The sequence below is a fragment of the Thalassophryne amazonica genome, chromosome 5, assembly GCF_902500255.1.
Source record: "Thalassophryne amazonica chromosome 5, fThaAma1.1, whole genome shotgun sequence".
Taxonomy (NCBI): domain Eukaryota; kingdom Metazoa; phylum Chordata; class Actinopteri; order Batrachoidiformes; family Batrachoididae; genus Thalassophryne; species Thalassophryne amazonica.
In genome coordinates, this window is record NC_047107.1 from 51,949,173 (window position 1) to 51,976,824 (window position 27,652).

Sequence of the window (27,652 nt, forward strand, 5' to 3'; positions counted from 1 at the left end):
AAGACCATCCAGATTGTTACCAGCCCAAAGTTCAAAAGCCAACATCTGTGATGGTATGGGGGTGTGTTAGTCCCCATGGCATGGGCAACTTACACATCTGTGATGGTACCATTAATGCTGAAAGGTTCATCCAGGTTTTGGAGCAACACATGCTGCCATCCAAGCAACGTCTTTTTCAGGGACGTCCCTACTTATTTCAGCAAGACAATGCCAAGCCACATTCTGCACGTGTTACAACAACGTGGCTTCATAGTAAAAGAGTGCAAGTACTAGACTTGTCATGCAGCCATCTGTGATGGGTTATAGTTTGGTGTTTGTTCAGGTCTGTTCCCCTTTTTAGTCTGTTAAGTTAGGAAGTCTGGAAGTCATGGAAGTCTGTTTTCTGCTGCACTCTGGTGTTCTCCTTTTGTCAGTACATGTTCTTGTTGCGTAATCAATACAGGTGTGCCTCATTAGTTCAGCTGATTATTTAAGGTCACATTTTGAGGTCCATTGTTTGTTGCTCATGCTTCTCATGTCGTGGTGGTATGTATTATACTGATCATTGAAATTCTTTGTTTATTTGTTTGTTTATATGTTTAGGTAATTCCCTGGGGCTCTAAGCATATTTGGCTTTTGTTTGTACTTTCTGTTTTACTGGTTTTTCCCTCACCCTGTGTTCAGGGTTATTTGTATTTTAGCTGTAACATTCCTCACTCTTGGTGTTTTTGAAACCTCACCCCTATTTGAATAAGGCCGATTGTTGTTGAATCCTTTCACTCTCCTGCTGAGTTTTTGATACTACACCCTTAATGGGATAAAGACTGTATTTTTGTTAATATTTTCGCTCACCTGCCATGTGTTAGATACCACACCCCTTTTGGACGTAGACCTATTTTTGTTGAAGCCTTACCCATTCCTATTTTTGTATGTTGGGCTCATTGACTGTGTATTAAAAGTTGGCAACTTTTTTGAACTCGCCTCCTGTGTTTTGGCTGTCTCGCATTTGGGTTCTATTTTGTTAAATACCTGGCTCTGAATCCTGACAAGACTGGCCTGCCTGCAGTCTAGACCTGTCACCCATTGAAAATGTGTGACGCATTAAGAAGCGCAAAATACGACAACGGAGATCCCGGACTCTTGAACAACTGAAGTCGTACATCAAGCAAGAATGGAAAAGAATTCCACCTACAAAGCTTCAACAATTAGTGTCCTCAGTTCCCAAATGATTAGAGTGTTGTTAGAAGGAAAGGTGATGTAACACAGTGATAAACATACCACTGTCCCAGCTTTTTTGAAACATGTTGCAGGCATCCATTTCAAAATTAGCAAATATTTGCACAAAAACAATAAAGTTTATCAGTTTGAACATTAAATATCTTGTCCTTGTGGTGTATTCAGTTTAATTTAGGTTGAAGAGGATTTGCAAATCATTGTATTCTGTTTTATTTACATTTTACACAACGTACCAACTTCATTGGAATTAGGGTTGTATTAGGACAAATAAACTTTTAGTTTATACACAAACTATTAAAATGCCTGTCAGTTTTGCAAGAATCCAAGAACATGTCATATTGTTTATTTAGAACAAATAATACTGCTAATAAAAACTCCTAAGAATTGGGCTAAAAATAGTAGACCTGCTCCAACCTTCAAAGTCCCTACTTCACCGGACTGTAAATTCTTCAAGCTATATTGGATTAACCATGGAACTGATCAGCTGATCTCTGAATGCTATTGACACCATTTTTTTTCAACAAGGAAATCAGGGCTGGAGGACCTGTGTGCTCAAATGGAACATACGCTATGTTCTCAAGAGCTGGGAGACGTTGCGTGCTTGGTGCCACTCTCTGTGGAGGATGTTGAAGATTTATTTATATTTGGTTTTATTGTAGGGGGGCTGGTACTTATTGGTTTATGTGCTGCTCTGCCCTGAATTGGCAAGACGGCTGCTACCAGAAACACAACTCCTCACCTGTCCGTCATCATTGAGTTGGGCAAGGTGATACATTCTCAGACTGTGTTAACCCTTGAACTCATATGTATGTTGGATAACATCTCAGAGCAAATGTACACCTTGCAAAGGAAGAAGTCGGAGACCAGGGAATACTCATAACTTGGATTTGGTTGCTCATACAAGCTGCAAATGTTTTCTCTGCTCAACTCTAAACATGGCAGGCTTATCAATCTCCGAAGCTCAAAATGGCCCGCTGTTTTCCTCTAGAAGAATTTCTATGACCTTGGTGAACCATTCGGCTGCCTCCCATCTTCTGTCCTCCCCTACAGTCTGATGTTGCCAAAGCAACTCCAGACATGCACACACTGACAAACTGATACAAACTCTTCTGACTGATACAAATGCATCTCATCTGCACACATGACGATGCATGCCCCCTCCACACCCCACTCCTCCCCCCTCCAGAGGCCGTGTGGCTCTGAGCTGCAGCGGTCTTCACCTCTCCCCAAGTTTGCAGCTGCATGGGAAACTGCAGCAGCCACCCCACACTCATATTGCCTCAATTCGGATGACGGACTGTCCTAAAGTTTGGCCAGTGGTGGGCACAGTTCAGCTAATCCGATAGCAGATAATTATCGAAGCTAATGTTTTTGCTATTGGATTAGCTTTTCAGATAAGTTTTAAAACCATCATCGCACCAATTATCTTCCGATAAATTTAAATTTATTTATTTAAATAAATACATTTATTTAAAACTCTAAAATCAAACATTTTAGTCCGTTGTGTGTTTCTAGCCACAGAGCAGACTGGCTGCCTGTCACTTGCTGATGACCAGTGATGCCGGTTACTCTAATCTGACCACTTTTTTAGTAACGAGTAATCTAACGCGTTAATCTTTCCAAATCAGTAATCAGATTAAAGTTACTTCTCCATGTCACTGTGCGTTACTATTATTTTTCATTGTGGATCGATAGCAGCATTAAACTTGGTCCGTGGGCAGGGGGTCGGGGTTCGACTGAACTGCCCACTTTAAGCGAGCTGTGAGCTTTTCATCCACGGTTTTTTGCAGCTGCTCGACTCGTCGTCTCCTCTTAAAGCGCGGTGATCAGCACACCTGCACTGAGCTTTACAAAGACATTTTTATACTTTTTCTCCTCTATTTAGAGCTGAGCTGAGCTGCTCCGTATCTGCACGTTAAAACAGCTGATCCTCCGACGCGTCAACAACTAACACTATTTTCCACTCAAATGCACCTAAACTCTCTTTCTGAGGACCACATGATGTGAAAACGCAATAAAACTTTCTTACCTGTAAATCTGGTCACGTTTTCTGCATAAATAAATGTTATCCATTCTTTGTGCTCAAACGCCAAAGTAGGGGCAAATCCAGATGGAATGGGGGCGTGGGGCAGGGATGTGCCCCCTTCACAACACCCCTAGATTAAAGGTCCAGTTTTGAAGCCTTTTTTTACTACAACTACTAATACTACTTAAAATAATATTAATTTCTACAAGTAAAATATTTAGAGAGAATTTAAATGTTAGAAAAATGCTAGAATGAATTTAATAGTTACATTTATAAACAATGTAGGTTCGAAATTGCAAGTTTTACTGTTACAGTGCTGTCAACAGTTAAATATGAGGTCAAGAAAGAGGTCTTTATTTTACTTTTTCTAAAACAAGTATTTATTTTCATTGAAGTCAAGAAAGGGTGACTATAAAGTAAGTTTTGGCAAAACAGGTATCATTGTCATGTTGAGGTGGCAGAGGGTTGTTGTCGGCAGCTGGGAAAAGTAACTAAAAAGTAACTAGTAATCTAACTTAGTTACTTTTACAATTGAGTAATCAGTAAAGTAACTAATTTACTTTTTCAAGGAGTAATCAGTAATTGGATTACTTTTTTAAAGTAACTGTGGCAACACTGCTGATGACATTAAGTGCAACAGTGATTGGCCAGTCGACGCAGGGAGCATTGTGGGTAGTGTAGTTCAGGTTCATTTTGCACGTTACAGGGTGATTCTTTAACTACGGGCACTATTGGCCTTGTAAATGTAATTTCCACCACACCATTGCCTTACAATATAAAGCGCCTTGGGGCAACTGTTTGTTGTGATTTGGCGCTATATATATGTGCTCTGATGTCACTGTTTATCTCCATGGAAACTACCCAAACAATCTTTCTTACAAACTGTTTAAAGGGACATTACAGTGTTGTGGTGGAAATTACGGCAATAGTATGGGACAACTACATTTTGTTTAAAAAAATCACAACAGCTGTATGACATTGAATACCCCAATTATGTTTTGATTATTTTACTGATATTTTATTCAGAGATATTTTAAAACATTAGAAAAAATGTTTCTTTACCATTCATTTTTATCATTGAAGATCAAAAGTCTGGGTGTGGGACAAGCACAAAACGGCAATATTTGCATATAATGATGCTGAAAAAAGGTGAAAAAGTCATCATAGACTACTAGAACAAATTTCTTAACACACTTTCATTGTAAAGATAACTATAAAAGTGTGAAATTTCCCCTTTTTTCTGTTTTTCACACAATATGATCAAAGGACATAAGTGCCCGTAGTCTAAGAATCACCCTACAATGGCTTGTCCACTCGACACAAAAACAAAACAGACTAATTTTAACATTTTATTTTGACGTGAAGGAGCAGCGGCTCGACTCCAAGCTCCTCCCGAGTGACCGAGCTCCTGGTGGCTCAGGCATCTTTTCCAGATGCCCCCTGGACGCCTCGCTGGAGAGGGCACATCCCATTGGGAGGAGGCCCCGGGGAACACCCAGGACACGTTGGAGGGACTACGTCTCTCCGCTGGCTTGGGAACGGCTCGGGGTTTCCCCGGAGGAGCTGGGGACAGTGTGTGTGGATCGGGAGGTCTGGGGGGATTTGCTTGAGCTGCTGCCCCCGCGACCAGACTCTGGATAAAGTGAAGAAAATGGATGGATTTATTTTTTTATTTGTGGCTGTAATTTAATCACCAAGACTCAGTGGGGGAGAGGAGCTCTCATGGCGCAGAGGGAGGGACTTTTCTTCATGTTTAGACATTGTTTTGGATTTAAAACGTGGATTATTTATTCAGATGAATCCCACTGAAACTAACAGGTAAGAATTTATTTACTACGTGTATTTTACTCTGCCAATCAGTGCATTAATGGATGTATTTTGGTTGTTTAAGCAGCAGGGTTCAAAGCGTGCAAAAAAACCAGCAGCTTTTAGCTCATAAATGACGTATCTAATACCGAGATAAACTGTGACTTCTAATACTGTGTGTTACTGGTTTTGAAAGATGATGAGTGTTTGGAGATTTTATTTTTGATGTGTTCTTTGTGTTGTGATCCTTGAATTTACCCAGCAGCCCCTGCGGCGCTTAAAGTGAAACTGGTTTATCAGAAGCTGACAGTGTAATCTGATGTGGCCGCGTCCAAATGAATACTAAGTTATAGGTTATCGGTTATCTGTAATAGAGAAATTTTTTTAGCAGTTTATTGTCATAAAAGATAACTTTTCAGTTATCTGATTAATGGTTATCAGAGCTAACTTTTGGTTAGCTGTACCCACCACTGAGTTTAGCGTACATAAACAATCAAATGTACAGTCATTTGCCCAGTTCCCCACATTCATTCCCAATTTTTGATGTAGTGATGACTCCAGAGTACACATGGCTCAAGTACTGACACGAGGCTGCTGCTTCAGTGATCCACAACCGGCAAATTTTCGCATCGGAGATAAACGCATGCAGAAATTAAACAGCAAGACATAACACACTGACAATTTCTACCCAAGTAAGTAAGTATTTTCCTACTCTAGAACCAATGACACTGAATGGCTAACTCACCTTTACTACTTCTTAGAGATCGTCACTTTCACGAATGAGTGTCAGAAAACGCGCGCACACCACAGAGACTAGATGTTTTGATTCCTCTGCTGATCACAAGGATGGCTGGATCCGGTTGAGCTTGTGGTCATTTGTAGACAAACCATCATCGTATTAGCTTATTCACACTGATTACGAGAAACGGCGGCGCAAATACTACAGCAGTGATCTGGAACCAGCAATGATACAGAACTGGGCAAGTGACTGTATATGCGCCATATTATTACATTCAACTAGTAATAATTGTGGATTGACTACTGTATTTTTTGTCTGAGGTATTGGGTGTGATATGAATTTCCCTTTTAGGGACCTATAACGTTGTTTGAATCTTGAATATAAGCAACAGCACCAATGGGCCTCAAGATGATATAGGACTACTCTTTGACCCATAGCCTGTATCTCCACCAAATTTCATGGAAATCCATTTAGAACGTCTTTAGATATCCTGCTGACAAACAAACAAGGTAAACAAATAGACTAAAAACCATCACCTCTTTGATAGAGGAAATTAATAATGTTTTTAAAGCAGGAAATGATATTCAAGAGAATAAAACAAGTCAAAATGTGGCTGACTAAAATAACGAATGAATATCATAGCTGACAAATAATAATAGATATAAATAAAAGATAATGCATAAAGAGTAGAGTCTGACCAATATGGTTTTTGGAAGGTGGGGTGGTGGTGGGGCAAGGGGGGGATATGACACTGATATTAGAAAGTAAAATATTTACAATGCCAATATATCTATTGCTCTATACATAAAAATTGCAATGATTCCATGAAACCCTTATGACAAAGAAATGTAGTTGAAGCTTGATGTTTTACACTTTAAACATGAACTTTATTGTAAAAATGACAGCTTATCCATGGATGTCACACTGCCATTATACTGCCATCACATTGTCTTCACTAGTATTGAAAGTCACTGTGTTGCATCAGTCAGCATTTGCAATAAATAAATAAATAAATAACCTTGTCTATTTTAGCCCTGCCTAGCTGGTGGCATAGTGACCATTTTTCACTTAGTTGTAAAATGCCCACTCTGATTGACAGTGAATGGCAGGTAGTTGCTTTGTCTCTGTTTTTTGTAGCTAATGTGACCAAGGGGTGATGGGAGTCCCAGCCACGCTTGACACATTTTAAACAATGCCATCAAAATCCCCTCTGCTGGACAAACTATGTAATGATCATTTCCCATAGCCAAAGTGTTTTTCTGTATTGTTTATTCCGTAAAATAAGATTTAATATTGGCAAAATACCCTTATGTTGGTGAATGACTGATATTATCAGCCAACCAAAATATCAATATAAAAAAAAGTGTTCATCACCTGCTCCAATGACACACACGTCTGCGCGCAGGACTTTTCCACTCTTCAGTACCACCTCTTTTAGCTGCATACAAGAAAAATAAAATAACCATATGGATGACGTGTGTATGAGTGAATAGTTGGCTTTGACATATCTTTTTTTTATTTTGTTAGCTTAATGACACATTCCTAATGATTCTTGTATTTCTCAATTAATTTTCATGGCTGACTGAATGAGAGGGTTGTGCTGCTGAGCATTTCTCTCACTTTCTGAATACCTGTCCATGATGGCCTATCATCTCTGACACCTCATTCAGCATGTAGAACTTCACCCTGTTTGTCTCGTAGAGCTGGAAATACAAAATAGTCACAGTAACCACATTTTTTAAAGGCACACCACATGTTGCTCTTGTGACATGATTGATAGTCTGTTTTGTAGCTATCAAACAGGAAAACATAATTGCCATTTTAACAAGTAGAATCATTTTCTTCTCAGGTAAAAAGCTGACACAGTATCTCCATGGTGTTGCGTATTCCTGATTTCCCAGGAGTGCTTTCCCTACCTTCATTATGGCTTTTCCTACTTTCTCCCCGAGAGCTTTTTTAAAGGGGACCGACTCAGTCCCAATGATGGAGACAGAGTGGGCTTTGTCAGTAAGAGCTGCAGCCACCTCCATACCTGCCAGCACACACAGTGACAGAGCAGTTGTCAGCAAGTTTGCAAAATGATGTATTGCATCATACTATATAATTTGAGCAATGTTTGCATGTTTGTTGCCCTATTCCTCCAAGCTCCTTTGGCTGAATTCACAAAACTTGGCATGTGGATGACGGCCAACCCAAGAATTGCCCTTAAAAGATTTGATTTAGCAAAAGTCAAGGTCATTGAGGTCAAAGGTCAAAATATGGATCCCTATCCATTCTGATGGCCATCAAACTTGATACATAGGTATAGGCGGGTTCTATAATAGCCCAGGTCAGATAAACGAAGGTCAATAATTGGGGAAAAAGTTTTTCACTCCAGTTTCCACCAAAGCACACATATTGGTGTGAATTTTGGAATTGCTCAAGCAAGGCTAAATTCGCCAAGGGTTAGGTTCAATATCATTGTGGTCAAAGTTCAAAATTGCCGGTTTTCCACTGTAATTTGCATCAAATGTGGAGCACATCTGAAGGTGGCTTTCAGAATTGTTCAGTTAGATCTAATTTACCAAAAGTCAATCACTGGAGCCAAGCCATGTCTGTTTTTTTTAGACTACTTCTTGCAGGTCCTTTTGCTGATTTCTACCAAACTTGATATGTCAGTGAACGTTGACCCCAAAATTGACCTTACAAAAATTAATTTTGGCAAAGGTCAAGGACAATCCAGCTTGGACCAAATGTGGTACACACTTAGCTGGATACTAGAATTTCCCTACAAGGTCACCATCATTTTGGTGAGGGTCAAGGTCAGTGGGGTCAAATGTCAGGTTGCCATAGCCCTTATTGTCTACATGCCCATGGATACTATTACCTAGTGCAACAATGTCACATGTTATCTCACCAACAAATGATGTTCCCACAATTACAGCGTTCCTGTTGTTGGCCAGTCTTGCAATGATGTTGGCATCCTCAGGAGTCCTGAGATGAAGCACATTCTCAACGTCTTTGCCTTTGTAGTTCAGTGGTTTGGGTCTTTAATGCAGATAAACATCATAAATAAATTTTAGTTGATTTACATTATTTTATTTATTGCGATTGCTGTACAATCATTAGAAGAACAAGATGTTTTGCAAGTTATTCCTCACTTGCTTCCTGTAGCAATAAAGAGTTTCCTGTACTCCATCCTCAAGCCATCTTCAAAGGTCACAGATCGTGTTTTGACATCGATGGCTACAACCTAAAGCAGATGTGGTGGAGTCATAACAGTTATATATACAGTCCGACAGGCTCCCTCGACTGGTTACCACTTCATTTTCAAACTATGACAGCTTAGATTTGTTTGTATATTCTAGTAATAAGAAGCTACTCCAAAATACATTTAAAGCATAAGATCACTTTTTAAAACTTGAGTTAAATTAAAACATTGTTAATAATCAAGCCTCATTGTCGTATTAGAGAAATTCTGTTTTCATAAAATGCCAGAAAGCTAATAAGTATCAAAAAGGCACCATCATTAAAGCTCTAAATCAACTCAAAATCATTTTTCACTCACACCTACAGTCAATTTAAAGTTTCCAGATGGCCTTGGAGGTAGGAGGACATGGACAGAACATGCAAACACACAGGGGCTGTTTAATCTGCATTACATCCCTGCTAAGCAAATGAACCGCAATGATCTTAGAACACTGAGCCACAGCTGACAGCCACTATACTGAAAAAAAAAAATGCACAGAGCGGGAGGTATTTTTTGTACCACTAACATACTGCTGATTAAAAAAATTGGGTATATGGTATTATTTTGTTAGTATTTTGACATGAATTGTAACTTCCAGGATGACTACCCAATAAACTCAATAAACAATAAAACTAATTTTTCAAAAACAAAGTCATCATCAAATGTGAGCATAGAATTCAGAGGCTTTATTACTAATGATTAATATGGCTAGGGTTGTTAAAAAGTGAAATGATCTTTAAGCAACATATTTTAAAAAATTACCAGACTCACCTCTCTCTCTGTGAGCAGTTCAATATCATGATTCTGTAGAAAGTCCACAGTGCGCAACCTTAGCTGCTCTGCTGTGCTGTCGAGAGACTAAACAATAGAGAATTGCTCAGTATTAACTTTAACTAAAAAAAAATAAAAGCTTCCTCATAATTTTGTGATAACACTCTTAGGGAATGTCTACTAGATCCCGACTGATATATCAGTTGGCCGATAATACTGGCCCATAGGAGCCTTTTACAACATGTCATATCTCCGATATTTTTGCAGATATGAAAGCTTTCTTTTACAGAATAAACAAAGCGGGAAAAAACACTTTTTGTAAATGGTATCATTACATAGTGTGTCCAGCAGAGAGCACTCCTCAAAATAGAAATCTTTTTTATGGAAATACTGCATGATGCCTTATGCGTAGCCAGGGGAGGGCCTGGATGGGCCTGGGCCTGCCCACTTGTCAGCCAGGCCCGCCCCATCCAATGAGAAGGCTGAGTCGACACTCGACAGTCACCTGTTGTTGCCTCATTGTATTCCTATGATATGGTATTGCATTAGCACTGAGCGACAATTAATACATTTTGTCAAAAAAAATCTGGTTCATCTTCTGTGATTTTTATTAATTCATTTTCAGAGTACAGTGGTGCCTCGCTATCATGCGGTTCACCTTTCGCCGCCTCGCAGTTTCGCAGATTTTTTTAGTGCAATTTTGCATGCTTTTTTTCAACGGCGCATTGTGTTCTGCGTCCTTATCAGGCGGGCAGGTCGCAGCACCGCGATTGCTCTCACTGCCTCCAATGCGCTTTCTGCGGGCTCGGTAAATGCAGCAGTGGGCCACTCACACTGCCCTCCTGTCTGCTGTGCAGAATTGCACCAAATCTGGCAACAGGTCCAGACACTACGCTCGCTGTTTTGATGCGGATGTTGACCACAACCGCAGAGCTCCGTGGCCACCGAGAGAGGACTTGGATTCTTTGCGGATCCCGCATCCGTACCTCTGGAGGCAGTGAGCGAAGGGAGAGCACGCGCAATGTGTTCTGCGTGTGTCTGTTTATAATCTTGTCGCCCAGAAGAAAAAAGAGTGTTTACACAAGAGAGAAAAGTGAGAAAATGTTAATGCCTGTTTGAGAAAAGACAACATTTTTCCTCAAATAAATAGTCTTCTGCAGGCCCTCATCACAATGCCAGTAACAACATGCACATGCATGAATGGCTGTTTTCTACTGTTAATCGGATAAAAACGTCCACCAGAACATCCATGTTGACTCACAGACTGAATGCACTCTCCGTGCTTTCCCTTGAAAGAGAACTGACCGAATCGTTGGACTATGATGACGTGATAAGAGAGTTCAACAAAAACCCCGTCATCTCCTGCTGTAGCATTAAAAGGATTCATCAAATGTAAGTGTGAGACCATTAATTACTTTTTTCTTCTAAATGGGCCTAATTGTTAATATTATATTGCAACTGCCACGAATCATGTTGGTGTTCGTTCTGATGGTTTTTAATTTGGCCGTCGAGCCATGGTTTCCATTGTTTATCAATTTCATAATTTGGCCGCCGAGCCAACCTGTTTTCATGTTGCGGATATATTTTGAATTTTTATTTTAAAGGACTTTACATGACTAAGCGTTGCGTTGCTGCTTGCATTGTCCATGGGGTGCTTGTGTCTGACACTTTGCATCTGCACTGTGCACACAGCGTCTGTGCAGTTGGCTGAGATGTGTTCATCATTAAACTTGGAATTCATTTTTGAAACAATGCCTTATTTAAATACCTACTGACGTTTTGGGTTTAGACCGAGCCAAGTAGGCTACCAGACTTGCACTGAATATGTGTGTGTGCGTGTGTGCGGCGCTGCACTGCAGCTTGCATTATCCATGAAGAGTACTTGTGTCTGACGTATCGCGTCTGTGTGCTCACTTTGCCAGTGCTGTAGGCTAAGTGATAACGTTGCTTGCGATGTCCAAACGAGGCATACTTTTTCAAACGGTGTATTATAATACCTACACCTTACCTACAACCCCAAAGGTTGGGCCCATCTGCTTTTTTTCTGGGCCCACCCATTTTATGATTTCTGCCTGCGCCCCTGCATGATGCACAGCCCAGTCTCACACTTTTTTTCATGATCCCATCACAAAATGAGTCATTTTTTATGTATATATATATATATATATATATATATATATATATATATATATATATATATATATATATATATATATATATATATATATATATTCTCCACTCAGATTGCAATAGCCAATCACAGATTAGCCTTTCTGTCCATCATTTACCTGTATTTTGGCATGCTTGGCGCCAGAAAGTTATGTTGGATCCAAAAAGGCTAGGACCAAAAGTTATATTGGATCGGTTCCCACTGACCAATAGCGTTAGAGTTTACTGCCAACAACTAGCCAATCAGAGCACGGCATACAATTATTCATGAGATGACATCATTAATGACGTAGAGGAGGTCAGGAACTTGCTGACAGACGCTGGTTGAAAAAATGGTAACAAACATGTCAACAACAGCAGAAAATCGTCTGCCAGCGGGTTTGCTGAGTTCACAGAGGAGGAACTGGTGGAAATATTGAACTGCAAGGATGCCAAAAACACTAAGAAGGTAGACAAGCACGCTACTGACATTTTAGAAGCATTCATATGCTGTTCACAACAAAATAAATTGATCTACTTTACTTGACTCTTTATTGTTTGCTTAATTTGGGAGGGGGGTGGAGAACATAACAAGTGATGGATGGCAAGTCGTCCAACATTCGGGGTTTTCACATATCCCATAATCCCTTGTGTGCCAGAGAGTCGCTGCAGTCAAAACAACATAGAGAATCCACATGATGACAATTGGAAATGAATATTATACTACAAAAATGTATTTTTTTATGCTTTTCATCACGTTAATAAGAGACTGCTGCATGATACCCTGAAAACTTGCTAAAACAATTATAACAAATAATCTGTGTCTGCTACGTTTAATCTGCGTGGAATTTGATAAACGCAAACCGAATTTCAGACATATTATATATATTAGTCTGGAACAAAGAGGACAAACAGTGTTGTAAAGAACAATAATCAAGACGTTAAAGAGCAAACTTCACTTTCCCCCAGAACGACATGATCAGGAAGTGAGCGTAGCTCACAGCAGCTCCTATTGAAAATAACAGAGAGACAGCCTGTGATTCTCACATGTTTACATAAAACAAACACAATAACAACGTCTATAAACCCAGAGAATATATTCATGAGAGTTTTAGACACAATATAAAAATAGTTTTATGTTGCAATGTTTTATTTTTTTTTGTTGTGTTTTGTTTTTTGATCAACTGCAGTTTATTGTTTGCATTACAACATTTGGAAAGAGGTGTCATTTTTTTTTTTTATTATTTGTCAAGATTTTAGTAATATTACAAGAACAACATGAACAAACAAAACAAGACAGAACAAATCAAAACAACTGCCAGAAAGGAAATAAAATACTATATGTGCAACTGACTTACATTTATAATACAGAGTAACACAATATCTGTCCTTGTATGCTTCCACAATGTCTCAGTCATCCAGATAGCGTGGTAATTTGACAGTGAGCCAAGAAGGGTCCCCACGTCTTCTCATGTCTGTGACGTTTGTCCGGCCAGTCCAAGCAGATGCATTCCAGTTGTATCACAGATACCATCTCCCTGAGCCAATGCTCAAAACTCGGAGGAGTGGTGGATTTCCACGATAACAATATAAGCTTTTTGGCAACCACCATCCCAAGCTGTAAAGCCAGCTGCAAGTCCGGGGAAAATTTCAGGCTGTTTATGGAGCATCCAAATATTGCAATATTGTGATCTGGTTGAATGTCCTTAGAGTAACATTCAGAAAACCATCTAAATATTGCAGACCAATAGCTGAGCAGCTGAGGACAGAACCAGAAAAGGTGAGCCACCGACCCCTCAGCGGAACTACATTTATCACACTGAAAAATTTAGAAATCAAATGTTTGGAATCCGGAGCCAGACAGACTGTCGTAAAATAGATGGGAAGTTGGCATAGACTCAAAATTCTCAAACCTCTGCTTCACATAGTGCCTTATCTGGAGGTAGCAGAAAAAATGTGAATTGGGGAGGTCATATTTATTACTCAGTTGGTCAAATGAGGCAAAGTAACCATCAACATACAAATTGGCTATAGTTGTGATACCTTTCTTTTTCCAGGCGGCAAATGTGCCGTCTAACTGCCCAGGCATGAAAGAGGGGTTCTGACAGATTGGGGCATATATAGAGTCTTTAGGAAGCTGATTGGCCATCTTAATCTGTTTCAGTATACACAATGAGTTCTTTAAGACAAAAGTGTTCTTAGACAATTTATCCAACTTGTGGTCAGAAAACAACCATGAACAGTGACATGTTACCATCAGTGGGAGTTTCAAGCTGTAACCAGGAGGGGGTGCCATCCTGCTCCTCCTCACCAGTGGTACTGTGTTTCCAAAAGGTGAAAACTCTGGCGTTAGCTGCCCAGTAATAGTGCTTAAAAATTGGAAGGCCGAGGCCACCTTCTTTCGTTGATTTATGCACATGGGCTTTAGATATCCTGTGAGCTTTGTATCCCCATACAAAGGGCAATATTAGTGAATCTAATTTGTTGAAGAATGAGGCACTTAGGTAAATGGGTAAATTCTGAAACAGATATAAAAATCTGGGTAGACTAACCATTTTAATCGCATTGACCCTCCCGATCATGGTTAAGGGTAATATCCTCCATGCCTCAATATTGGCTTTGAGTCTCTCAACTAGCTCTGTGTAATTAGCTTTAAAAAGATGTTTAGGATTCTTTGTCAATTTCAGTCCTAGATAGGTAAAATGATTGCTTACTACTCTAAAAGGCAAGGTGTCCAGAAATTCTTGAGGCAGGCCGTCAACTAGAGGCATAAATTCACTCTTTCCCCAGTTAATTGTATAACCCTAAATGTTGCCAAATGAATTAACATACTCCAAGAGAGCAGGAATGGAAGTCTGTCCTGGGCTCTGTCATGCAGATCAATAGATCGTCAGCATACAGAGTCACACATGTCTCCGCTTTGCCTAATGTGATGCCCCTAATAACTGGATGAGCCCGAATTCCTATTGCAAGAGGTTCCAGTGCAATGTCAAACAACAGGGGTGAAAGTGGATCCCCCTGATGCACACCTCTCTGTAAAATGAATGGTTTGGATTTATTCCCGTTTGTGAGGATGGAAGACTTAGGGTTTGAATATAAAATCCGGACCCATTCAATAAAGATGTCGTTGAAACCAAATTTTTTAAGTGTCAAGAAAAGGTATGGCCACTCTGTTGTGTCAAAGGCTTTATGAGCATCCAGAGACAATACAGATGCACCATCAGCATATTTATGATCTGCGTATAAAATGTTGAGGATTTTGCGGACATTACAAAAAGAATGTCTACCCGGAATGAACCCCGTTTGATCGGGATGTATGATGCTAGCTATACTCTTGCCCAACCTTGTAGCCAAGACTTTTGTTATTATTTTGAGGTCGTAATTTAATAACGCAATGGGCTTATAGTTACCCGGATCTGTGCCATCCTTGTCTTTTTTCAGAAGGACACAAACATTGGCATCGCGTAGAGAAGATGGAAGTTCTTTACTCTTAAAAGTATGGCAAATCATTCTCAACAGTATAGGTGTCAGCAAATCTCTAAAGGCCTTATAAAATTCAGGACTATAGCCATCAGGGCCGGGGGCCTTTCCGGTCAGAAATGCTTTAATGGCCTCTTGTATTTCCAGTGCAGTAAAATCTGAATCCAAGTATCGTTTAACAGATGGCTCTAATTGTGGGAATGACAGTGATTTGAAAAAATTGTCGAAATCAACTTGAGTGGCAGATACTTTGGAGGAGTAGATGTCAGAGTAAAACTCTCTAAAACACTCATTTACATCCCGCAAATGTGTCAGCATTTGCCCTGTTTTATCCTTGATTTTATAGATGGCTCTCTCGCTTTAATTGCCGTGCCAGTAGCTTGTGAGGTTTTTCGCCAAGTTCAAAATGTTTCTGTTTTAATTTTATTAAGGTTTTGCCAACTTGTTCTGCCAATATAGAATTGTATTCATATTGTAGCTTGAGAATGTTATTATAATCAGACTTCTTGTGTGGGCCGCCCGAAGAGGAGGTATTGCTGGCCAACGCCAGAGGGCGCCCTGCCTGTTGTCGGGTTTCAGGCACCAGAGGGCGCAGTCACCACCCAGGACCCAGGACTAACAGCTGTCAGAAATCATCTCATCATCATCCATCCCATAAAAGACTGGAAGAAACACCACATCTCTGCCGAGCTATCAGCTTACCACACAGGTAACCTCTCAGCCGTTTTCTGTGCCGCACGCACATAAGTGTTTTCTGAACGTTTTTGCAGTAGTAACCTTCTGTAACTTGCAGCTTGGAGCTGGTTGGTGAGAATTTGGAGGAGTAGGCGAATCCACTCCTAAATTCTTAGTTGTTACTTTAGGTACTGCATGGATTGTGTTTCCTGCTACCTTGGAGTGGAGTCCTGTTTCCACTCAGGAAGGAACTGTGAGTTTGCTGACTGCTTACTGGGTGTCCACACACCCACCCTTAACCTGTTTTTGTTCCTGCCAGCAGTACCGGATCTGACAGCTGGAAGCAGAGGCCACCTGGGGACTTGGGACTTGGCGGCTTCAGTATACTGCAGGTCTTCGTTGGCGGCGGAATCTTGTGGGCCCCGGCTCTTCTCTGGATAGGCGTCTCCTACCCTCGGGCCTGCCCACACGTCACTTATTGTATTTTGTGATTGACTGTCTAAAAGCAGTATTCCACCTGTTGTGCACATTTTCCGCAATAAATTGTATTTATTGGATTATCTATTGACCGTTCATTTGCGCCCCCTGTTGTGGGTCCGTGCATTACACTTTCCCCAACAAGACTGAGACTGAGTGCTTTTATAGACCCGGTCAGCAGTTTGTAATTCCCCTTCACTTTCCTCTAATCGACCTCGTCTACATTTGTTTTGCCTAGCCTCATAGGAAATAATTTGTCCCCTGACATACACTTTAAGGGTTTCCCACAGTATTGAATCATTAACCTTGCCATTGTCGTTGGTCTCAAAAAATACAGGAATTTGCTCACTGATGTGCTTCCCAAAAGCTGGGTCAGAGAGTAGCATAGGATTAAAGCGCCAACTGTAGGTTTGCTTGGGAAGCAAGAGTTTGAGAGTAACACTAACAGGACTATGGTCCGATATTAATATGTTGTGATACTTACTGCTAACTATGTTGGAAATTAATCTGGAGTCAACCAAAAAATAATCGATACGTGTAAAAGATTTGTGAACATGGGAGTAGAATGAATAATCACGGTCAACCGGACGCTGCAGTCTCCAAATGTCCACAATTCTTTTTGAACTAGATAAGTTGTTAATGGTCTGTACAGAGAGAATGTTGGGAGGTGGAGCCATGGAGAACCTGTCCAAGTATGGATCAAGGTAACAAAGTCCCCTCCAACAAAAATGTAACCTGAATCATCATCTGGAATCAAATCAAACACTTTTCAAAAAAATACTGGGTCTGAAATACTGAAAACTAAAAGGCACAGATTTACGAAAAAGAATTGCTACACCTCTAGCCTTAGATGTGAATGGAGAATGGTATGACTGAGAGATCCAATTGGCCATAAGTTTACTATGTTGTGTGGCCTTTACGTGTGTTTCTTGAAGAAACTGTTGTGAAAGTGTAGGAACACGGACCCACAACAGGGGGCGCAAATGAACGGACAATGGAGGAATCAAATAACACTGTTTTTACTGTTGTGAAAACAGGCACAACAACACAGCCGATTACAATATTGAGACTGAGTCCAATAACAACGGTGTCGTGTGGGCAGGCTCGACGATAGGAGACGTCTGTCCAAGTCGAACCGGAACCAACCCGATTTCCTCTGCCACCGAACCCCGGGAATACTGGAGCCGCCAAGTCCCGAATCCCCAGGTGGCCACTGCCTCCGCTCGTCGGATCCGGTACTGCTGGCAAGGAACAAAAACAGTCAGGTGTGGATGCGGCTGCACCCAGTAACACGGAGGGTGGAGAGTCCACCTCCACCTCTCGTTAACAATGATACAGGAGTGTAGGAAGGTGAGTACTTATCCAAAAGTTGTTCAGTACTCAGCTGTCCTACAAATGCTCCACAAGAAATACAACAATGGTTAGTTATATGTATGGGCAGAGATTGTTACCTCTTTGGTCAGGCGATATCTCGGCAAATGAGGTGGAGATGCCGTCCTGCTGATATACCTCCGTATTGATTGGGATCAGCTGTCTCCAGTGATGGATGACAGCTGTCGTCCTGGCTGCTCCCGTAAAGCGGCAGCGCCCTCCGGTGCCTGGAGCCCGCACTCCAGGCAGGGCGCCATCTAGTGGTGGTGGGCCAGCAGTACCTCCTCTTCAGCGGCCCACACAACAGAAACATGATGTCAGCTTTTAATGACTTCAGGTGTGCAAAAACTTTACCTCGTTTAATAGGGTGACCAAGACCCCGAACATTCCAGGAGACCAGAGACAAAGTATCAACAATATTGCTCATTATTAACCAAAAAACAGACTGAAATATCAAACAAAGTACATTTGCAACAAAACAAAAAACACATTCTAGTGTTTGTCTGGCAGTGAGGAAAACACTTCAACAACAACAAAAAAAACACTCACACAGAATCTATGCTTAAACAGCTCCACCCATTGCTTCCCTAAACGAAGCTGGGCTACCCACATTACCATTTGGGGCCACAGGCCAAAAAAGACAGAAAAAAAAAAGAAAAATAGGCTGGCTACTGTCCTTCGTAGGCCCCCAGAAATATTTAAAATAAAACGAAATGCCAACCATTAGAATTCAGATTAGTCATTCACATCGCGGCCGCCATCTATCTGACAGAGGTCTTTGTCTATAAAATTCTTAGCGTCAGCAGGGCTACTGAACACCTTTACCTGCCCACGATGAAGAACGTGAAGTCACGCTGGGAAACGTAGAGAGTGCTGGATGTTTTTCTCCCGCAATACTCTCAACACTTCCTTAAAGCTCCGTCGTTGTTCCATAACTTCCACCGTGTAGTCAGGAAAAATGTAGATCTGTTTTCCACCGTACTCCAATGTGCGCTGTCTCACAAGCCGCATAATCTTCTCATCTTGAGCAAAGTGCACTCGTGCGATGATGGTATGCGGCTTCGAGCCCTCCGCTGGTTTGGGTTGAAGTATGCGGTGCGCCCTGTCGATGACTACAGGCTTGTCAAAGTTTTCCGCCCCAAGTAACTTAGGAATCAGATGGGAGACAAAGTCGGAAGGCCTTCCCTTCTCCTCGTCCTCTGGGATGCCCACTATTTTAATGTTGTTGCGTCTGGATATGCCCTCTAAATCCGCAAGCTTGGAGCGAAGCACTCTGTTTTCTTGCTGTATAGCCGTCAGCGATGTCTCCAAACACTTAATTCGCTGCTCATGGTCCATGGCCTGATTTTCCACATCCGTCACCCTCTCAATCAGCACTTGTTGGTTGGTCATGAGACTTTGAAACTTCTCCTCGAACTTGTCAAATCTTTCGTTGAAAGAGTTGGAGATGGATTTGGAGATTTTCTGCCATACAAGTGGTATCTCGTCCTCATCATCGCTAACCATCTCGTATGAGCTTGTGGTAGCAGCATGGCTAGCTTTAGCCATAGCTCCGCTTGCGTGGTGACCCTTTCCGTTACGTTTACCGGCCATTAACGTGATTCAGTTGATCAAAAATGCTGTCGGACGACTTCTGCTGTGTTGAAGTGATAGATGGAGGCTCTAATGTTGACAAAAAATACGTTTTAAATATAAAAGTGGTTCATGCCCTGAGGAGCTCCAAAAAACACGTCTAATCGGCAGCCATCTTGCTAGCCCCCTTATGTTGCAATGTTAATGGTGTAGTCCGTGTGCAGCTGTTAAAGTGAAGCCCGATCACAGCATCTCAATGCAGTTCTCAATGTTACTGAGATCTCACAGCGCAGCGACCTCTCCGAGGTTTTGCAAGATTTGAAACCTGAAAAGCCTCAATAGATAAATACTGGATGAAGAAAAGTTATATTGGACGAGTAGAGGACGGCCTGTCAATATGTAGACCTGGGTTGAAATCCTGCTCACAGCTACCTGCTTGTATCCTTGGACATAACAATGGTGTTGCAATTTAGAGACTGCACCCCTATAAGGCCGTCCTATGAAGATCTGGCTGTCAGAGAGTCAGAGACATTGGAGACTGAATCAACTGTTCTGAAATTAGTTGGTCTAGTTCATGGACCACTTAACTCTTGTGTCATTATCTTTTTTTGCCCTTACCCCCCATGTTGCCTGGCAACCTTTACAGCTTCAAACAACAACCTAGCGTAGTGAGCATAACCCGTAGTTTAGTAATAATTTCTCAGTATAGTTTCTTATAAATATTACTAATTTATAATTGTACATATGGATTCCTAACGTACCCTTAAAAAACAAAATAAAAAATTACCAATCTTTTTTCTTGGGAAAAAAAGAACTCCAAAGGACTCATGGGGTTGTCTGGGCCATGAAGAATACAACTGTTTTTCCCTTTGTTTTTTGAGGAAAGAAGGCTGCATACATCGACTGCATTCCAAGGAGCATTCGATACGAGACATCCTGGTCACACCATGAGTGACGTATGCAGTCGACGAATTCAGTCTTAGAAAGGTCCAGTCCCTGAAATGGGACACAGCTGTAAAATGGTACCAGTCCGAACTGTGGAAGTAAATATGAGGCACCACTGTAAAGTGATTTGAGCATCTGCTAGATCAGGGGTGGGCAATCATGTGCCATGAAGGGCCGAGACACTGCAGATTTTCCTTACAACCAATCACCTCAGCAGGTGATTTCATTAATGATCACTTGTCTCAGCAGGTGATTTCATTGACGATCAGGTGTTTATGTTCAGGGGAGAAGCTCATCAGCAATCCACCTGCTGAGGTGATTGGTTGCAAGGAAAACCTGCAGTGTCTCAGCCCTCGCTGCCCACCCCTGTGCTAGATGGAAAAGCACTACTGGAATACAGTCCTATTCCCTGACGTTTTCTAATGCAACTATTTGTGTATCAGTGCTCACAAAATGATCTCAGTTAAACTACTTGAAAAATGTAATGTACAAGTTCAGTTTAGGTCAGTGCACAACTTCCACTTTTAAGAATTGTGATATTAACCACCACCAATATAACAATAATTACCACTGAAAGCTTTGTCACAAAATTCCTTTGAAAACCATAAATGTCTACTCTGGTGATTTCGGCTTTTTTCCCACCCAATTGGAAAGTTGTGCACGTTTTGATTACAACTTTGTTGATTTATTCCTCTTTGTTTTTGGGGCTCCAGTTTTCACTCCACAGAGCAAGCAGCAGCTGTGCAGTTGGTGAACTTGTCACTTTTGTGTCAGTTATGTGGGTGAGAACTGCATACAAACCTTACTCAGTTTAGGTCTGTCATATGGAGGATGTCTGTCCATAGTGCACATGACAATGCGGTCAGTGAAGCCCTCTTGCCTCAGTGTCTCAGCACAAACCAGACCTGCTGGACCTGTGGACACGTTCACCATAAAACACAACAGCAACACGACACTTACGGACATCCCAGTGGTTAAAATAATTCCACATAAGGGGACCAACCACATTCAACAGGTATCAGAGGAGACCATTGTGTAAAATATTTGAACACTGTAAAACCTGATATGTTGGTGCTATTAAGCAAATTTAAGACATTAAATAGCCTTAAACCTTTTAAATTTTGAATTTTTGAATTTTTTTATTTTACTCTTTTTATTTTTTCATGGGGGAAGGTTTATGTCCACGTTCAACTTGCACTCTACATAGTCTACCTTGATTCAGGAGCTGCTGCAGTCTGAATTGCACAAATCATTGGAGCCGGCTTCGTACCACATTCTGGGTATTCGTACACGAACGTCTGTCCCATACGAATGCAACTCGAATTCTGTTTGTTTTTCCAGTTCGTGTGATTTATACGGTATTCGTGCTCTAGTGTGACATGGCCCTTAACCTCGTTCAGAAGCAGCATCAACTTCTCTGGCCTCTGAGACATCTGGGTTGGACCATCACACAGTGAAAAAGTGTGGTTAGTTGAATCAATATTACAGTTTTAATTTGTTTATTTATTTATTGAAGAAAAGGAGGCTGTGTGCTCCATACCAAAAATGACCATCCACACATTTATCATCATCGAGTCCAAAAGCCAGAGTCTGTCATCATACGGGGTTGTGTCAGTGACCTTGGCAAGTGTAATTTACACTTCTGTGATAGCAGGAGGTGGTAAAATCACAAGTCAGAATTTCAATACATCATTTGGGAAATGATTCACAATATTAATACCAGCATTTTGGCATCAAAATTAATCCTATATCTTGAAAATAACCCTCCACCCCTTGAATGTAACAAAGTATGGTCTATTTTCAATTATCTAGCTATTCCACTATGTGTAAAGTTTGTCCATGCTCTTCAAAAACATAAACCATTGTCAAAGGTTTTAATTCAGTCACACTGTTAGCCTGAGATCTTGTTTTTGGCTTGGCCTTGACACTTGATTTACTACAACTTGCCATGCTGTGACTTGAAATTACATGTGTAATTGCATGATCACTGTAATAATATCAGTACTTATGTAGCTTTTGTGACTCTCTAAAACAAGTACTACCAAGTCAGGAGCATTATATATCATAAACTTGAATGTTGTGTTCAATGCAGGGTTCATCAAAGCTAATCATGAAGTCAAAACAATTACATTGTAATATTTCGAAAGATGCTACAATTACAGTATATATTGCAGTTTTCTTTTTTGCATGGGGTGGGGTTTTCTGTTAAGCAGCCTTTGTGTGAGGTGTGTGTCGTGCGCTCGGTGTTTTTTCATTCCAAGGAAAAAGATGGAACAACTGGAGCAGCACCACATCAAATTTTGCCAGAAACTGGGCGACAGCCAGGAGGAAACCATTCGGAAGATTCAGATGGCTTTCGGTGACTTTTCAGTCGTGTGACTATCCGAGAAATTGTGGAAGACCTGGGCATGTCACAGCATGTCCTGTGAGACTTCAACACAAAGGCGCTTTTGCTCCACCGTCGGCAGCTTCGTGCCGAAGCCATCGGCATGATTTTCACCGCCAAATCTTCTGTCACAATGGAATGTGTTGTGTGGGCCGCTGAAGAGGAGGTACTGCTGGCCCACCACCACAAGATGGCGCCCTGCTTGAAGTGCGGGCTTCAAGCACGAGAGGGCGTCGGAGTGACCGGGAGTGACAGCTGTCACTCATCATCCGTACCAGCTGTCACTCATCCACTACACATCACCACCACCATAAAGGCCGGACTGCAACTCCACCTCCCCGCCGAGAAATCAGCTACCATTCAGGTAATTTCTCTGCTACACTTAACGCTGACTAATAGTCTGAACTTCTTTGCAGCCGTTTTCCTGTGGTGTTGCCTTATCTGTGGGATTGGCATTTGGTGTGATCAGCGACGGCTTCGCTTCACACCCCAACCAGATAAGTGGTTAGACAGGAGCTGCACGAGTGTGTGATTGGAGGTGGAGGTGCTCCCTCCTAACTAAACACTGACTGTGGGATTACTGAGTGTGCGAACTCACACTCATCAGTGCTGTCTCTGTTCTCTGCCAGCAGTACCGGGTCTGACTGCTGAAGACAGTAGCCACCTGGGGCACAGGGCTTGGCGGCTCCGGTGTTCTTCAGATCCGTTGGTGGTGGAAGCTGTGTGGGATCCGGCTCGTCTCTCGCCTGACGTCTTCTATCGTCGAGCCTGCCCACACGTCACCTTGTGTATAATTGACATTCCACCATATTGTTATTGTCTGTACTTCGTTGTGCGATTCACAACATTAAATTGTTACTTTTTGGCTTATCCATTGTCCGTTCATTAACGCCCCCTGTTGTGGGTCCGTGTCACGACACTTTCACAACAGGAATGTGCCAAAAAAGTGCTGATGTCCACCTCTTCCACAGTTTTCGGATAGTCACATGACGGTCCCACATCACCACAGCGTTCACTTTGGAAATGATCTGGTTATTTCAGCATGTTGATGGCCGACCGGAGCGTGGCTCGCTCTCCACCGTTGTGCGGCCGTCTTTAAACCGGTTGTACCACTCCTTAATCTGTGTGGTGCCCAGAGGATCATCACTGAAAGCCGTCTGAATCTTCCGAATGGTTGCCACCTGGCTGTCGCCCAGTTTCTGGCAAAATTTGATGTGGCGCTGCTCCAGTTGTTCTGTCTTTTTCCTTGGAATGAAAAAACGCTGAGCGCACGACACACACTTCACACAAAGGCTGCTTACCAGAAAATGATGCAATCGACATGCGGAAAAAAGTTCATGCATGCGCACGAAGGTTCAAGGTTGGCTCATGCAAGCACACGTGATTCAAATCCATCAGGTTTTTGAAAAAAATTAAAAGGTCCGACACTTTTCTAACAGACCTCATACTTTCTGCCATTACCACCTCCTGCTATCTGTGATGGCAGCATTAATGCAGAAAGTACATTGAGATTTTAAAGCAACATATGCTGCATTCAACATGACATTTCCAGGGGCATCCATGCATTTCTCAACAGGACAATGCAAAACCCACACATTACAAAGGACTGCATGCATTACAAACGCATGACTGCAGAAGAAGAGGGAAAGGGCACTGCACTGACCTGCCTGCAATCCTGACCTGTCCTCAAGAGAGAATGTGTGGGGAAGTTTGAAATGAAAATGCAACAATGACGACCCCGCACCGTTGCACATTGTAAGATGTGTTTGCAAGAATGGAATAACATAACACCTGAAATGCTTCACTGCTTATATCATCCATGCCAAAATGTCTGTTCAGTGATGTGAGAAGGAATGATAAAGTGGTAAATGTTTCATTGTCCTTTTTGAAAGTGTTTTTGGTCTTAAATACAAGAATGGACATATATTAAGTGTGTTCAGTTTCACAAAACAAAAAAATATTTTGGGTTCACACTGTTCCTACAGTTCATACAGAATTACTGCATTGCTTATTATTTATTTAGTTATTTATTTATATTTATCATGCCTTCCTAACCATTTTTGATTTGTGGTTACATTTGAGTTTGTTGTATTTTGAGAAGTTACTTTGTATTTGAGTTGATTGGTTTGATGTGTTGAGGTACAGACACCCAGAAGAGCAGAGGAGTAATAACCCCCTCACCTGAGCCAATAATGAGAACATGGCTGAACCCGGTGCTGGCATTAACCACAGCTGAACATCGGGCCATTGGCTTTGACCGTTTCTGCAATTGAAGAGCCTGGAAACATTTGAGAGATCTTAAATTAAACAGATGCCTCTTATGTTTTTTGTATAAATTCTCCATATCCTTGAAATTTTGTTTTTACCTGCTTGTTTGCACGAATGATCACTTTATCCTTTTCGACTCTGACCTGAAGCAAACATACATGAGTGACATGTGCATTTTTTAAGAGACATGAAAATGCTTTTTCAAAAAAGGCTCACCTGAAAGGTAGGCAGGCTGTCCAGGCCTGGGAAGTCCTCAATGTCACCAGTTGTAATGTTGAAACACGCACCATGCCAGGGACATCGAACATGTCCTTTGGACAACACACCTTTAACGAAAGCAGCAACCATCAACTGCATTCTTTAAAAGAGAAAATTAAAATGATAAGACTATTCACCTTTGACCAAAGGTGCACCATAATGTGGACACTTGTGGCCCAAGGCTGAGAACTCTCCATGTTCTTTGATCAGCAATGCTCGGCCACTTCCCAAATCTACCTCACGCATCCTGTCACACAAACAGTAACAATATATCAGTAATATTATTTATGTATATATAGTAAACTGCTGTGTTCTAAAACCCAGTTAACATGGCCATAGTAAACAGTGTCTCACACACTCATCTTCAACTGCTTAGTCCAAATGAGGGTTGTTGGGGGCTGGAGCTTATCCCAGCAGTCATGGAGCGAGACGTGGGGTACACCCTGGACAGGATGCCAGTCTGTCGCAAGGCCACAAACAGACAAACAAACACACTCACACCTGCAGGCACACCTACGGACAATTTAAAGTTTCCAGTCCACCTAACCTGCATGTCTTTGGATATGGGAGGAAGCCGGAGCACCCGGAGAGAACCCACACAAACACGTGGGGAACACGCAAACTCCACAGGTGGGAATCGAACCCATGACCTTCTTGCTATGAGGCAACAGTGCTAACCACTAAGCCACCATGCTGCCCTGAACAGTGTCTGAGAGAAAGAAATAATTATTTTCTGACTGTTTAACAGTGGTTATGTTGTGAATTGTATCACTGTTGAAATACATATGGACCTGACTCTACATGCTCATAAATATACTGACATCGTCTGAGAAATATAAAAAAGAAAGGAAAAAAAGTTTAGTTTCATATTCTTACTGTCCATTTTCCAGATCTTTAATGTGACAAACGGAGGCCTCCACATAGTCCCGTGGTTTGTGGTAGAGGGGGAGAGGAGTGGAGTCCTCATCAGAGCCGTGTCCCAGGGCCCCGTTGGGTCTGCAGTCAACAAAGGGGCTCGCCTTGCCATTAGGAGACAGCCCGTCGACCTCTTTTTCTTTTTCCAGGAGAGAGAGTTCCACTTTAACGTCAACTGTGTAACACATACAGGTCTTTAGAAAATACATGAGTGAAAACAAGCAATAATAATTCTAATTTTGTAGCTTTCACTCCCAGTATCTCTCACCAAGCCTATTTACCCAATACTTTCAAACCCCTAATTAATCTGACAGATTAAAATTTATGATGCCCACAAACCTTTTTCCACCAAAGCCCAGTTTGAAAGCTAAAACACGTCAGGAATCAAATGCGTTTGAAATCATGACTTATGCAGTGGTAGGGTGTGCATTTTACAGCTCAGCCTTCACCACTATCTTTATGCAATTAAAAACAGTATCACATGATGCATCATCACAACTAGTCTTGGTATATATCCCAAACCACTGTCTCTCTCAAATCTTATCATGGTAGCACGGTTCCTTTAGGAGACAGGGCTCCATGTGCATGGAGTGGGTGGATGAGAGAGGCAGAACTCACTAGATTACCCTAAAAGAACTGTAGGACAAAATAAAATCAATTGAAACCAAGAAGGCCTGTGGTGTTGACAACATCCTAAATGAAATGATCAAATTCACAGATCCCAAATTCCAAGTGGTCATATTAAAGCTCTTTAACATTGTCCTTAGCGCTGGGATCTTCCACAATATTTGGGCCCAAGGACTGGTAATGCTGCGCCACAAAACCGGCGACAAACTTTACCCTAACAACTACCATGAAGTCTGTGTCAACAGCAACCTCGGGAAAATCTTCTGCATGATATATCAACCCCAGACTCCCACACTTCCTTACTGAAAATAGTTCCTTGAGCAAATCCCAAATTGGTTTTTTACCATATTACCGTACAACAGACCATATTTTCACCCTCAGCACCCTGATTGACAACCAAATAAACAAAAACAAACTATTTTCCTGTTTTCCAAAAAAAGCATATTTTTGGACATTACTGGCATGTATGTCTTTCCATAGATCTGAGCTCTTGCAGCTGACTGTGCTGCACGTCAGGATGTAATTTATAAAGAATGCAACACATTTCATTTTGGGAGGGGAAAAAAAAATGTTTTAGTCAATTGTAGTTTATTGTCTGTATTACAGCATTTGGAAAGAGGTGTCATTTTATTTAAAGCGGCAATTCATTTTGAAGTTATTAATTCTGACCAGACTGTCTCAGCAGAGAGCCACGCAGCGTTTGGAGCTGTGCCAATGGAATGGAGGACGATTCTCGTTTCTTGA

General features: G+C 41.5%; 1 protein-coding gene and 1 long non-coding RNA gene across 3 annotated transcripts in view; one reads left to right on the top strand and one right to left on the bottom strand.

Annotated features, from left to right (window-relative positions):
- The window catches only part of LOC117510490 (apoptosis-inducing factor 3), an 86,317-nt gene that overhangs the window by 13,094 nt on the left and 45,571 nt on the right, over positions 1 to 27,652 (bottom strand). The window contains exons 3-14 of one of the 2 annotated variants that reach the window (XM_034170220.1): positions 26,243 to 26,475; positions 25,504 to 25,613; positions 25,325 to 25,434; positions 25,207 to 25,251; positions 25,022 to 25,118; positions 21,256 to 21,368; positions 9,787 to 9,873; positions 8,927 to 9,018; positions 8,683 to 8,813; positions 7,703 to 7,818; positions 7,418 to 7,489; positions 7,161 to 7,224 (exon numbers count right to left, since the gene is read on the bottom strand). In XM_034170220.1, the coding sequence (XP_034026111.1) occupies positions 7,161 to 7,224; positions 7,418 to 7,489; positions 7,703 to 7,818; positions 8,683 to 8,813; positions 8,927 to 9,018; positions 9,787 to 9,873; positions 21,256 to 21,368; positions 25,022 to 25,118; positions 25,207 to 25,251; positions 25,325 to 25,434; positions 25,504 to 25,613; positions 26,243 to 26,469 (1,264 nt within the window). In that variant the 5' untranslated portion in view covers positions 26,470 to 26,475. The remainder of the gene's footprint in view (positions 1 to 7,160; positions 7,225 to 7,417; positions 7,490 to 7,702; positions 7,819 to 8,682; positions 8,814 to 8,926; positions 9,019 to 9,786; positions 9,874 to 21,255; positions 21,369 to 25,021; positions 25,119 to 25,206; positions 25,252 to 25,324; positions 25,435 to 25,503; positions 25,614 to 26,242; positions 26,476 to 27,652) is intronic. The other variant, XM_034170219.1, reaches the window with a different exon arrangement.
- LOC117510491 lies at positions 11,613 to 27,070 on the top strand. The gene is made up of 3 exons (XR_004560738.1): positions 11,613 to 11,624; positions 18,330 to 18,344; positions 26,951 to 27,070. It is a non-coding gene; the product is annotated as an uncharacterized LOC117510491 (long non-coding RNA).